The sequence below is a fragment of the Macaca nemestrina genome, chromosome 11, assembly GCF_043159975.1.
Source record: "Macaca nemestrina isolate mMacNem1 chromosome 11, mMacNem.hap1, whole genome shotgun sequence".
NCBI classification, from domain to species: Eukaryota; Metazoa; Chordata; class Mammalia; order Primates; family Cercopithecidae; genus Macaca; species Macaca nemestrina.
Genome location: NC_092135.1, coordinates 93912666 through 93926612, shown reverse-complemented (window position 1 = coordinate 93926612; position 13947 = coordinate 93912666). Strand labels below are relative to the sequence as shown.

At 36.0% G+C, this 13947-nt stretch overlaps 1 protein-coding gene across 1 annotated transcript in view; it reads left to right on the top strand.

Moving 5' to 3' along the window:
• Positions 1 to 12937, top strand: part of LOC105468173 (serine/threonine kinase 17b) — a 37575-nt gene extending 24638 nt beyond the window's left edge. Inside the window, exons 4-8 of the mRNA XM_011718224.2 lie at positions 1189 to 1333; positions 3331 to 3457; positions 5704 to 5752; positions 7194 to 7373; positions 8921 to 12937. Of these exons, the coding sequence (XP_011716526.1) occupies positions 1189 to 1333; positions 3331 to 3457; positions 5704 to 5752; positions 7194 to 7373; positions 8921 to 9203 (784 nt within the window). The 3' untranslated portion in view covers positions 9204 to 12937. The remainder of the gene's footprint in view (positions 1 to 1188; positions 1334 to 3330; positions 3458 to 5703; positions 5753 to 7193; positions 7374 to 8920) is intronic.
• Positions 12938 to 13947: the final 1010 nt, after the last annotated feature.

Sequence of the window (13947 nt, the reverse complement as noted above, 5' to 3'; positions counted from 1 at the left end):
CCTATTTTTCAAATAGAATATACTTGCGTATTCCCAAATATACCTTACAAATTTGACGAATAACTGTATAAATGTTTTTGCATGATCTGACTGACCAATTTTATCTTATTTAGATTTAATCCTCCCCCCAAAAAACCTGTTGATTTTATTGATATTTCTGCTTTATGGATGACCATAAGTAACTGACCCTAAGTTATATTTATTGCAGGTAAATAGAAGAGTTAGGATTTATGTTTCAATAATTCATTCCAAACCTAGGAATTTTTCACTGTGCCTTTTTCAGTATTCTTTAAATTTCAGTTCTTTAGAATTTATTTATTTATTTATTTATTTGCATTCTGGCCCCAAGTATTCTGCATGAAGCTACAATACAGGATGGTATTGGCTAAGAATGAAGATTCTTACTCATATTCACATTTGTTAACCTAATTATACTTGTTTCTAATGTAAAATGAGTGTAATAACCATGTACCTCACATGTTTGTCATGAGGCTCAAAATAGATGATATGTATCTAAGAATTCATGTATATGAAAACATATATATGTATGAATACATATAGATGTATATATATGAGAAGAGCATAAAGAGCTACTTTTTTTTTTATCTTTATTGCAGTGAAGGCAGGCTGCAACATTATTGGGTCATAAAGCAATTCAGTTTTATTTATTAATATTCAAGTATTAGTACCCAGAATTTGAAAAAGAAGTCACATCGCTTCTTTTCTTTTCTTTTCTGTTTTGAGACAGAGTATTGCTCTGTAGCTCAGGCTGGAGTGCAGTGGTGCCATCTTGGCTCACTGCAACCTTTGCCTCCCAGGTTCAAGTGATTTTCCTGCCTCAGCTTCCCAAGTAGCTAAGATTACAGGCACCTGCCACCATGCCTGGCTAATTTTTGTGCTTTTAGTAGAGATATTTCACCATGTTGGCCATGCTGGTCTCGAACTTCCAACCTTCAGTGATCCGCCTGTCTCAGTCTCCCAAAGTGCTGGGATTACAGGCATGAGCCACTGCGCCCAGCCATCGTCACTTATTTTTTTCTTAAAGATCTCTCACTTCTCTGCCCTGTCTTTAAGTGTAGTGTATTAACATTTATATAGTTGTATGTCTTTTACTTAACAGGTACAAAATATTTAAAAGTGTTCAGGTGAATGAATTTTCAAGTCTCTGTTCTTTGAATTTTATTTCAGTGCTGCAGGTGGAGAAATTTTCAACCTGTGTTTACCTGAGTTGGCTGAAATGGTTTCTGAAAATGATGTTATCAGACTCGTGAAACAAATACTTGAAGGAGTTTATTATCTACATCAGAATAACATTGTACACCTCGATTTAAAGGTAACGTAACATGTGATTTAAAGTAATGCAACATCTGTGTTGTTCTTCTGCTCTTAGTATGCGCAATTGCAAACTGGTATTAACAGGAAACAATGGTTGGTTCCTGGTTGTCGAGACTGCACTGGTGTGCTCTTTGCTTACCTGTGTGCTACATGGCCTTAATTTTATATTGGCAGAAAGGAGAAGACTGCATGTGTGAGCAGCTCAATTTACTGGGCTCTTAAAATGCATCATTCCTGTGTTCTAATCCTACATTAGATGGAATTATTATTCCATTCCATCCCACTCTTGCAACCACATCCTGGACCTTCTTATTTTAAAATGCCGTCTATCTCTGAAATGCTCAATTATGTAATCTCCATCCCTGAAAATAAATCCTGCTAATCCTTATTCATTTGCTGCTATTATTTTCATTCATTTTTGTCTTGAGATTTTCAGTCTTTTGGCTCCTTCCAGATCATTCAGGCTGTTTACCCAAACCCTGAACCTCTAGTCTCTGATCTCCATCTCTCATGTTATCCTTTTCTCCTTCTCCATCTCTCATGTTGTTATCCTTTTTCCTTATCCTTCCTCCATAGCCACACAAGGACCTTAAGATCTGAATCAGTCTGTCTCTCATTTCTTAAGCATTAGATTCTTCTATTTTTATGTGGTCTCCTTGCATGATCCTTTGGCTTCTACTACCACTTTAATAATAATAATAATTCAAAAATCTCCACCTACAGCCCAGGCCTCTCTCTTAATTTCCAAATCCTCTTACCGCTTCTTCAAAAGATAAAACCCTGTAGTTCTGTTTTGGGCCCCACTATGGAGCCAGGGGGACAGTATTTACCATCTAATATCCCTGCTATTTCCCCAACTGATAAAATATTGGAAAAGAAGCAACATAGTAAATGCCAAGATAATCATGCTCCCACCAGCTTCCTGTTGGGTCATTTTCCTGCTAACATCAACCCAAGTACATTACATAGCATCGCATAGCCCTTGAAGTCCGGGATGGCATATAAACCTGTGATTGACAACAACAGAACTAATTACCTTTACCTTTTCTCCTGTAATAGGCTCTGTGCTTTAATAATAAACAAGCATGAGATTGTCCCAAAATTAAGTGACTGTTATAATTCTTTGCACAGATTTTGGGAGCAGCACCTTGGCAAAGGTACGGGTTATGACAGCAGCAGGGAACTTTGTAATAGGCCGTGGGCCTGCGATAGTAGTAAAGCAAAGTCACGTGGTTCTAGGAGGCAGTGGGTGAGGTGTACTATGCCTCTTACTGTCTAAGCTAAAGCCAGGGAACAGTCAGACCCGGCTCATCCAGAATCATCACATTGTACTGAACCATTTTTCGTTTCTGGAAATGTTTACATGCTCATTCCTTCATGCCTTCTTTAGTGCTGCTCCCTAGAGCACCTTTCTGTTCTTTTTTTTTTTTTTTTTTTCAATTCTTTAGAATTTATTTATTTATTTGCATTCTGGCCCCAAGTATTCTGCATGAAGCTACAATACAGGATGGTATTGGCTAAGAATGAAGATTCTTACTCATATTCAAGTTTGTTAACCTAATTGTACTTGTTTCTACTGTAAAATGGGTGTAATAACCATGCACCTCACACACCCAGCTACCCAGAGCACCTTTCTAACCAGCATACTCTTTCTCAGCTTAAGCATCATCTGTACTGCAAAGCCTTCTTGGAATTTCTTATTGACAGAATGAGGTAGTCTTTTTATTACTGAGTATTCTATATCTTAATCTTTCCATGTAACTTCTTTTTTCTTCAAACCTAGAATCCTTTTTGGGTGTGGTTTTGGCTTTATGCATCATTGAATAATAGCTCCTCCAAAGTAGTAAGTCAGTAAATGTTTGATGCATGACTCAATATACTCAAATTATATTGACTCATGACTCAAGTGATGATTCCACTTAATATACCTCCCATCTGAGACTAGTATGCTTTTATTGTATATTACTTATCATGTTTTTGTTGTACTTTATTTAGCCACAGAATATATTACTGAGCAGCATATACCCTCTTGGCGACATTAAAATAGTAGATTTTGGAATGTCTCGAAAAATAGGGAATGCGTGTGAACTTCGGGAAATCATGGGAACACCAGAATATTTAGGTAAGAATTTCCTTTTATTTTCTATGCCATTTTGAAATTTATTAAGTAAATGATACCTCTGTACAACTATATTTTAGAGCATGTAATTCGATTCAGTTAATAGGATTTAATTGGTTCAAGTATTTTGATACATTAAAACTTGGTTACGACACATTTAAATGAAATGTATTGAATAAAAGTATGAAACATGTACAGCAATTCAGGGGACACTGAATATGTAAGTGTACAAGTTGAACATTTGTGTATAAAGGCTTTGTACATAAGGAAAAAAGAAACGAGTAAGAGGGAAGTTAGGGAAAAAGAGAAAAATGGAAAAAGAAAAAATGCAACAGTCAAGTGGCCCATGATTGTCTTTGATGCCTGGCTGTTGGCTAGATCTCACTTCTATTTCTCTCTGGTCCCAATTCCAGAGCTGTTCGCAATACAGATATCTTCAGTTTAAACTTACAGGAATTGTTAGCCGGCCTCCCCATTTTTATTGCTGCTGCTTTAAAATATAAGGTTTTGCATAGGATTGTGAAAGTAGGGTTTTGAAGAGTGCCAAAAAGAACCTTTGATTAGGTAATCTGGGTATATTGTATGAAATCAACAAATTAGATTATGCATATGAAAGGTTTTTAAGTTATATGAAGCAGCATATAAATTTGAAGTATTTTAACTTACAATCTTTTTACCTTTTTTTGTTTGTTGTTCATACTGACGTCCCCTGTGGACATTGAAAAGATACAGTTAAACAGAACAGATGTGACTCAGCTAGGCAGCTGTCTTTTCCAAAAATAAAAAACAGAGAAAATTACTAACTTTTGAATGCTAACTGGGGTCCTAGAATAAATTAATGTAATTATTGGTAACACAGCTCACAGACGTATGTGAAAATGTTGTAGGTGGTTTAACAGAAGCTGACTGTATATGATTTAAAGGCTTTATTAATAAAAATGTTAGGCTTTAGGAAACAGTTTCTCTTTGGAGAAATTATGAAACCGTATTATGAAACAAACTTATTTTTCACTCATAAATCCTAGTTTGAACTCTACTAATTTGAAATAATATGGTAATGTTTAGAAAGCATAGAGAATTTATTTTGCACTTTTTTTGGCAAGTGAAGACAGCAGAAAATTAATCACTTTGGAAATTAGGTCCTTGATAATTTAAGAGGAATGTTTAATCCACTTGAAAATCTAGCATTTCTGGCCAGGTACGGTGGCTCACACCTATAATCCCAGCACTTTGGGAGGCCAAGGTGAGTGGATCACTTGAAGTCAGGAGTTCGAGACCAGCCTGACCAACATGTTGAAACCCTGTCTCTACTAAAAATATAAAATTAGCCAGGCATGGTGGCGCATGTCTGTAGTCCCACCTACTTGGGGAGCTGAGGCAGGAGAATCGCTTGAATCCAAGAGGCGGAGGTTGCAGTGAGCTGAGATCATGCCATTTGTACTCTAGCCTGGGCAATAAGAGCGAAACTCCGTCTCAAAAAAAGAAAAAAAAAATCTAGCATTTCTGAGCAACAAACTTTGCTCATAATGTCATTGCAGATGCACATGATTCTATTACCCCAAAAGAAAAACCTAAATTAGTCTAATAAAATAATGCAAATTAATTCCAAAGTAATAAAACTAAATTATTTTTTAAATTCTAGCTTCTAACATTTTACTTTTTTATAATTGTTTTTTCTGAGATTAAACTTAATGAGTTTAACTACCTAGCCACTAGATACTCCAAGAATAGTATCCGTGTTTTTGAACCATCTGATCATATAATTTACTCAATATTAGGGATGTTTAAATGTCCAATCACAAGATAATTAATACTGTGCTAAATTTCTATCATCTTATGTCACTAGACTTTCCAAAATTAAATCCAGTTATAATTTTTTTTTTTCCCCCGAGATGGAGTCTCACTCTGTTGCCCAGGCTAGAGTGCAGTGGTGGGATCTCAGCTTACTGCAACCTGTGCCTTCCTGGTTCAAGGGATTCTCCTGCCTCAGCCTCCTGAATAGCTGGGATTACAGGCATGTGCCATCACACCTGGTTAATTTTTGTATTTTGAGTAGAAGCAAGGTTTCACCATGTTAGCCAGGCTGGTCTTGACTGTGACCTCAGGTGATCCACCTGCCTTGTCCTCTCAAAGTGCTGAGATTACAGGCATGAGCCATCATGCCTGGTCCCAGTTATAATGTAATATAAAGTGATTTTCTTGTTTTAAAATTTGTCAGTATTGAATTTAAATTTTATCTTCTCTTTCAGCTCCAGAAATCCTGAACTATGATCCCATTACCACAGCAACAGATATGTGGTAAGATTTTGTTAGTTACCTAAATACTTCTTTATGGAAAGTTGGGAAATGTATATTCTGAGATTCTTTGACTCCAAGAGTAAATAATAAGGCTTTCTTCAAAAGATTTTATTTGAATATCATTATTATGCTACAGGAAAATATTTACGTATCCATTCTTTTTAAATAATACTTAAGTTCTGAGCCAAAAGTATGGAAATAAATAGGAAAATCTCTCTCTGTGATGAAAACTCAGTTGAGTAAAAGAACAAAATAACTGCAGTACAGTGCTACGTGTTTTAGGATAAAGGTGAAATGCTTAATAAGCATAGAAGCAGCAGCAGACAGTCCATTGCTGGGCTCCACCTCATGAAGGGAGACATCTGATCTAGGTCTAAAAGAGTTGGCCAGGAGTGGTGGTTTAACACCTGTAATCCCAGCACTTTGGGAGGCCAAGGCAGGCAGATCATCAGGTCAGGAGTTCGAGACCAGTCCGGCCAACATAGCAAAGCCCCATCTCTACTAAAAATATGAAAATTAGCCAGATGTGGTGGCGTGTATCTGTAATCCCAGCTACTCAGGAGGCTGAGGCAGGAGAATCAATTGAACTGGGGAGGCAGAGGTTGCAGTGAGCCGAGATCATGCTATTGTACTCCAGCCTGGGTGACCAAAAAAAAAAAAGCTAGAAGAAGGTATTTGTTAAGCAGAATAATGAGGTCAGGCCCACCCAAAAATGTACTTTTATGAGAGTACATCTCTGGGAAATTGTGAGTTTTTGTGGCTAGCAAAGAGAGAATATGATAGGGAATAGAACCAGAACTGATACTGGAGCTTCAGTTGAGACCGCAAAGGGGACTGACTCCACAGACCAGGAGGAAGGTTTAGACCTTTTCTGTGTTCTGTGGAACTGCTCATGCGTTTGCCCAGGAAAAAAGATTATATGGCTAAATAAGTTGGTGAAACATGTACTATATTGTCTTTTTCTGGCTCCTGGGCACCAGACTTGCCATTAACATATTTACAGATTTTAAAATGTTTACAGTGAAAAAATTTGCCTGCCCAGCTTTGTGCTTCGCCAAACTTGCAGCCTCTATTTGCGCAGAACCTCTCTTTACATCTTACAAGTCATTACTTTGCCATTGGAAACCATTTAGGAAATGCTGCAGCAGCTTCGTGTATTCCACAGCAGGTATCTGTGTGAAGGATAGATGGTAGCAATAATAATATTTATTGAATACATTGTATTTATATAACACGTGCATTCCCTTGTATTCTCTTTCTGTGAGGCACACTTTGAGATCATTATTTTAGTTTTAATAATATAGGAACTTTGAAAAGCAATGTAAGTCTGTAGTTTAACCGTACCAGTTTTGAGGAGAGGAGTATGTTGAATGTCGATTATACTTTATATAAATGTTTAAAAATTAATATACATTTTAAGTTCCCCTCCCTTGTTTTTCAGGAATATTGGTATAATAGCATATATGTTGTTAACTCACACATCACCGTTTGTGGGAGAAGATAATCAAGAAACATACCTCAATATTTCTCAAGTTAATGTTGATTATTCAGAAGAAACTTTTTCATCAGTTTCACAGCTGGCCACAGATTTTATTCAGAGCCTTTTAGTAAAAAATCCAGAGTAAGTAATAATTTGTTTAAATATGATTACAGATTTGTTTAAATACTATTACAAAATAAATAATATATGCCTATCAAGAAAAGTATATTCTAAAATAGTATAAAATTATTAGAAGTATGCTCAAGTTCTAGGTAAAATGAAGAGAGAGGTGGTATGAGCAATCATTAACAAATACATAACTTCAGATACAAAATATACAACAGGGGATTTTGAAGTGAAGAAAAGATTTGAGTTATTTCTCTCACAACCCACTACTAATCTCTGAAATTACCTAAAATAATCAGACATAGAAATTTACAGTACACATGGCTGGTTATAAGACTTTATTGTAAATGATTTATAAATAATTTTACTTACATAACAAGTATCATTTACTGATTGTGAAATCTTGAAGGATTGGATGCCCTTTGACAGCCTTACAAAAGAAGCGAGTCAGCTGGGCATGGTGGCTCATGCCTCTATTCCCAGCACTTTGGGAGGCCACAGTGGCCAGATTATGAGGTCAGGAGTTCGAGACCAGCCTGGCCAATATGGTGAAACCCCATCTCTACTAAAAATACAAAATGTTAGCTGGGCATGGTGGCGTGCGCCTATAGTTCCAGCTACTCAGGAGGCTGAGGGAGGAGAATTGCTTGAATCTGGAAGGCAGGTGTTGCAGTGAGCTGAGATCGCACCATTGCACTCCAGCCTGGGTGACAGAGTGAGACTCCATTGCAAAAAAAAAAAAAAAAAATTATTTGGAGAGCAGTTAAACACCATCTTTCAAAATATGTAACTTTATTAGTAACTCATCCTATGAAAATAATTAGAGAAGCTCCCAAAAAACATTTTCTCAATATTCATTGCAGCATATTTATGATAGCAAAATGCTGGAAGCTTCAATGGGCATCTGGTTAAATAAATTATGGTGTATCCATATGGAAGAGTACTAAATAATACAGCTGTTAATAAATATGTTAACTCTGTACTGATGTGAAAAAATGCTTGAAATGCATTATTGAGCGAGTGAAGAAAGCCAATTGCAGAAACGGAGTATGTGAAGCCGTCTGTGTGTGTGTGTATGTATATGGACATATATGTAGAAAAAATATCTGGAGGTGGGATGGGGGAATGAAAAAACAAAATAATTTTACTTTTTACCTTCATGAGAGATAATATGGTGTAATGCTTAAAAGCACAGACGCTAGAGTCAAAGTTCCACTTAACCATTTACAGGTTAGGAGATTTGGGGTAAATTTCAAGCCTCCTGGTACCCTACTTTGCATATTTGTTAAATGAGGGGAATAATAGTACCCATTTCGTTAGTTTCTTGTGATTGTTGAATGAGTATTTGAAGCATATAGAATAGTCCCTGGCATATAACTAAGCATTCAGTAAAAGTTAGCTGCTATTATCATTATTATTCTCTTCTGTACTATTTGGATTTTATATTATGAGTATGTTTTGTTTTCACAATAATTAAAAAATATGTCTATAATCTATCCAACTGAAGACATTTTCAATTTGATTTTTAATTCTCAATTTTCCCTTTCTGCTTTCTTTCAAAGGAAAAGACCAACAGCAGAGATATGCCTTTCTCATTCTTGGCTACAGCAGTGGGACTTTGAAAACTTGTTTCACCCTGAAGAAACTTCCAGTTCCTCTCAAATTCAGGATCATTCTATAAGGTCCTCTGAAGACAAGACTTCTAAATCCTCCTGTAATGGAACCTGTGGTGACAGAGAAGACAAAGAGAATATCCCAGAGGATAGCAGCATGGTTTCCAAAAGATTTCGTTTCGATGACTCATTACCCAATCCCCATGAACTTGTTTCAGATTTGCTGTGTTAGCACTTTTTTCTTTGACTCATTTGGACTGAATTTGAAATTTTATATCCACTCCAGTGAGATTATGGTTTGTAGCTTCATATATGACATGTTTATATTGTAAATGCACTTTTGCATAGAATAATTTAGGGAGTGTTTTAATGTTAAATTACTAGTTGCTAGCATGTTATGGTTTCATATCCTGAGATAGCTCTGCAGATAAGAAAATATTTAAATATATGACAAAAAGTAAAATTGTACATGTATGTGAGTTTACATGTTAATGAAATAAGTTCAAATGAACTTATCACAATGTTTTGCATATCAACAAAAAAGTGGCTTCAGTTTTATTATGGTTGGTATAAACTGAACGCAAGACATTGGACTTTAAGGGGTTCTCTCTCTAAGGTGACTCTTATACCATGCCTTATCAACATAATTTGTTTAGGAAAGCATTATGAAGTTTAAGCCAAAGTAATTTCTACTTTATAGATGCTCAAGAGACATTTTACAATTGAAAATGTTTTTCAATTACAAATATTTTGAAACTGCATAAGATTTTCATTCTCTATGGTCTGTTATATGAGAGAGATCCTTTAACCAGAGCAAAGAGGGAGTTAGAAACCTGATCAGGGATATTCTTTACAAGTTGGAGCAGAGAAAAGAGTAGCATGGCTTCATTTTAACGCAAATGTCTTTTTCCTCCTCCCAACCTACTTGAGATCTGATAAGGTCTGGATGGAGATATTTGGTATGCAAGTGTAGAGTTTTTTAAACCTCCAGAATTTCTAGGTAGAAGATACTTAGGTAAAGTTAAATATTCTCTATTTTTAGGCAAACATATTTACTAATTGAATATAGAAGAAAATGTTGACACACTCAGACAGCTTACTGAATTTTAGATGTCTTCTGTATCTTAGAATACAAGTCAGTCATTCAGAGTTCTAAAAGTGTGCTTAAAAAATTACAGCACCGGTAGGTCTATTAACACAGTGCCAGAGTCAGCAGTAGCAAGACTAATGTGATCATAAAACATGACGTTAGGCTCGTCTGAAGTTCTTGTGTGAAATTCCTAGTGAGTGAGGAGGCTCAGCTTAAAGCCATCTGCAGAGTGGCCCCTCATTGTGGTCTTTTGCTGGGACAAATGCAAGAAATAGACTAGGGAGAGCAAAATGTTTGCTTATGGCTAGAGACTATATCCAGCCCTAATGATGGGGACACTTAGTCCTTTTTGGGTAATCTTTTATGAATTTTCACCTGATGACTGTTATATTGGTCTGTTATCAAGTTAACTGTGATCTCATGACCGTGTTGCTGTATCAAAAGAAATATTTTGACAAACAGTAACAACAACGTGGTGTTCCCCCTTTAGACCTTTAACTTCTCAAAATTTTGGTAAGTTTCCAAATTCTTTAATAATAACTTAAAACCGTTTTGAATAACTGTCAGGTCACTTTATTTGACCACATGGTGAATTTCTTTAACATCTTTGGCATTTGTTAAGGAAAAGTTTTTTCTACTTGTATATGTGTGCACATTTGTGTATGTATAGGTGTATGTATATATCTATAGATAGATACAATACATTCTTTAGACAGTTTTCAAGATTCTTTGCTGTGGTATATTGTGCTCAACTCAGGTGCCAAAGTTTTGTTTGTTGTTGTTGTTGTTGTTTTTGAGACGGAGTTTCGCTCTGTCGCTCAGGTTGGAGTGCAGTGGCATGATCTCAGTTCACGGCAACCTCCGCCTCCCAGGTTTGAGCAATTCTCCTGTCTCAGCCTCCTGAGTAGCTGGGATTACAGGCACATGCCACCATGCCCAGCTAATTTTTGTATTTTTAGTAGAGATGGGGTTTCACCATGTTGTCCAGGCTGGTTACAAACTCCTGACTTCAAGTGATCCACCCGCCTCGGCCTCCCAATGTGCTGGGATTACAGGCGTGAGCCAGCACGCCCGCCCAGGAGCTCTCTTCTTATGACATATAAATTATGACATTTATATTCTTTATATGACTTTATATTCTCTTCTTATGACATTTAAATTCTTTATGTAGTTTGTTGGTCCAACAAACCAGACATCATATAATCTAAATTGAGCCCTTGTATATCTAAAACTGATGAGTTGTTTCTAAATTGTTGATTGTCCATTTACTTGCCTTTGGTATTAAGATAATGCAAGTAAAGCTTAGTAAGTCATTGGATAATGAGGAAATGATTATGTTTCTGAAGACCATATTGTATTTTTAATTTTTAGAGGAATTATGCCATCCCCCCAAAAATCAAGAAATATTTGAATTTTAAATTATAAGCTCATTTGTAAAAAGACACTTTATACCAACTTTCTCTTTCTCTGAAAATCTTAAAATAGTTTACATCTACCTTTAATTAGTAGAATACAGAGTTGTAAATTTCCATGCCTTTTTTCCTAACATTAAGTTTTATAGTAGAAAAGCAACTAGTGGTTGCACAAAGATATAAAAATCCAGTCTTTTTACAAAGGTGTGAATTTAAATAATTTTATTGATTGAAATATGAAAATAAACCAATCATTTAAGAGCTTTTTAGCAAATGATTCAGTTCTTACTCTTTTTCTCCCAAGATTGAAAAGCATAATGTATTTCTCTGAAGTAGGAATCTAGAGAGCCCCTATGAGTGGACAGATGTCAGTAACACTTGAACACATGCAAAGATAAGTGTTATATTGTGATATTTTAAAGTTTAATTTGCTTTTTGGGTAGGATCCCTAAATAGATAGGATTTTTAAATAGATGATATATACATGGCAATTACAATTGTCATTTTAATTATTTTCCCTACAATAAAAAACCTAGCTCTGAGCAGTGAAATTGTAATGGCACTTTAAAGGAAGTAAGCCGTTAACTGTTCTCTAGTCCAGCGATCCCCAACCTTTTTGGCACTAGGGACAGGTTTTGTGGAAGACAGTTTTTCCACAGGACTGGGGGGATAGGGGGATGGTTTCAAGATGATTAAAGTGCATTACATTTATCATTAGATTCTTGTAAGGAGCATGCAACCTAGATCCCTTGCATGTGCGGTTCACAATATGATTCGAGCTCCTTTGAGAATCTAATGCCATGGCTAATCTAACAGGAAGCTGAGCTCAGGCGGTAATGCTTGGCATCGCCCCCCTGCCCCCCACTTTCTGTGCAGGCCAATCATGGCCTGGGGTTGGGGACCCCTGCTCTAGTCAGTAATGAGATAAGGTACTTGTGCCAGAATATAAATCAACACATTGCTTCCTTTATTAAAGACATCTTGTTATTTTTAAAAAGTCAACTGAGCCAGTATGATTAGTGATGTAATTGATTTTCATTCTGGCACAAGCCTCTTTCATTCTGGACAGCTCACAAATAGTTAATGGGCCATGCTTTGAATAGCCTTCCTCTAAGCAACATTTATAAATATTGATATTTTATAACTGTTTACATTTCTTCTGTTTATTTTTGAATTTTCAGTTTGATATCTTGTCCTTATTCATTGTTGTATAAACTACTTTAATTTCAAGTAGGAGTAAAATTATTTGACTTCAGTTTGTGGGGATTATTATCAGTTTATAATTTTATAAAAGTAGTTTAAAGAATAATTGTAAATTTTACATAAATTACAACTTCCCTGCCATGGTTTATTAAATAATAATATTGCTTGAGGCATATAGACAGACATTATTATGAGTATTCCAGTAAGAAAACTACATCAACTTGATCATTCTGGCTAAAAATTAAAAAGCACTTTTTTATATCTGTGGTTGTCATTTATTTCAAAGCATTTCTAAATCTATTGTTCTTGAAAGTATGTCTGGATGTTCTATCCTTTGACATAGGTCATCTATGAACCCTCTTTGTGTCTAATAAACATATCTGTAAAGGCATGTAAATCTGAAAACAATTATTCACTGGCATCAAGGAATAATTTTTAGAAAATGTCAATGAATGAATTTAACTGTACTACATGTTGCACTACAGTGCACTACATGTTACACAAAACATGAATGAGGGATTCTTCAAGATATTTATAATCTGGTTGTAGACTAAGGAACAGTCAGTTCTCATTATGCATGGTAGTTATGTTCTATAAAGTTCCCACACTTTAGTTACTAATCATTGCTCCTTGGGGAAATACAGAGTTAGGTTCCTGCAAGGCTCTGTTCATAGCATTTTAAACAATTGATCAATACATAATTTTGTGTATTTCTATTTAATCGTACTTCATTTAATATATATTGTTGGTTCATTAACATTGAACTAACAGGCAATAGCACTGTAATTCATGCCTGAATGAACTTACCTAATGTGTTTTTGAGGGAGAAGGAAAGGAAAAATGATTGGAAAAATTCAGACTGCAGAAGCAGCCTGCCTGAAAAGTCACACAGCAATAGGCAAAAAATAAAACAACCTTGGGAAAAACTCAGGCTGCACATGGACAGGTAAGAAGATCAGGCTGTAAAACACAGATAAGCAACTCGGGCACAGAAGGAGGGGGCAAGTCTCCTGGGTAACACCAAACTTCACACATACAGTGGGCCCCAGTAAAAACAGTGGGCCTTAATAAGCACACTCCTTTCCTTTAGGCACACTAAGATAGGGAAGCCAGAAGTGGATGTTGGTGGGGGATGTCTGCAGCTGCAAGAAAATGTCTGGGAACGCAGGAAACTCTCCCTCCCAAATAAGTGACACAAAGCAGCACACAGTAACAGATTAAGAGTCTGCCTAAGTGATCAAGGAATTGGGTAAAGGCTGATAGAAACTCTG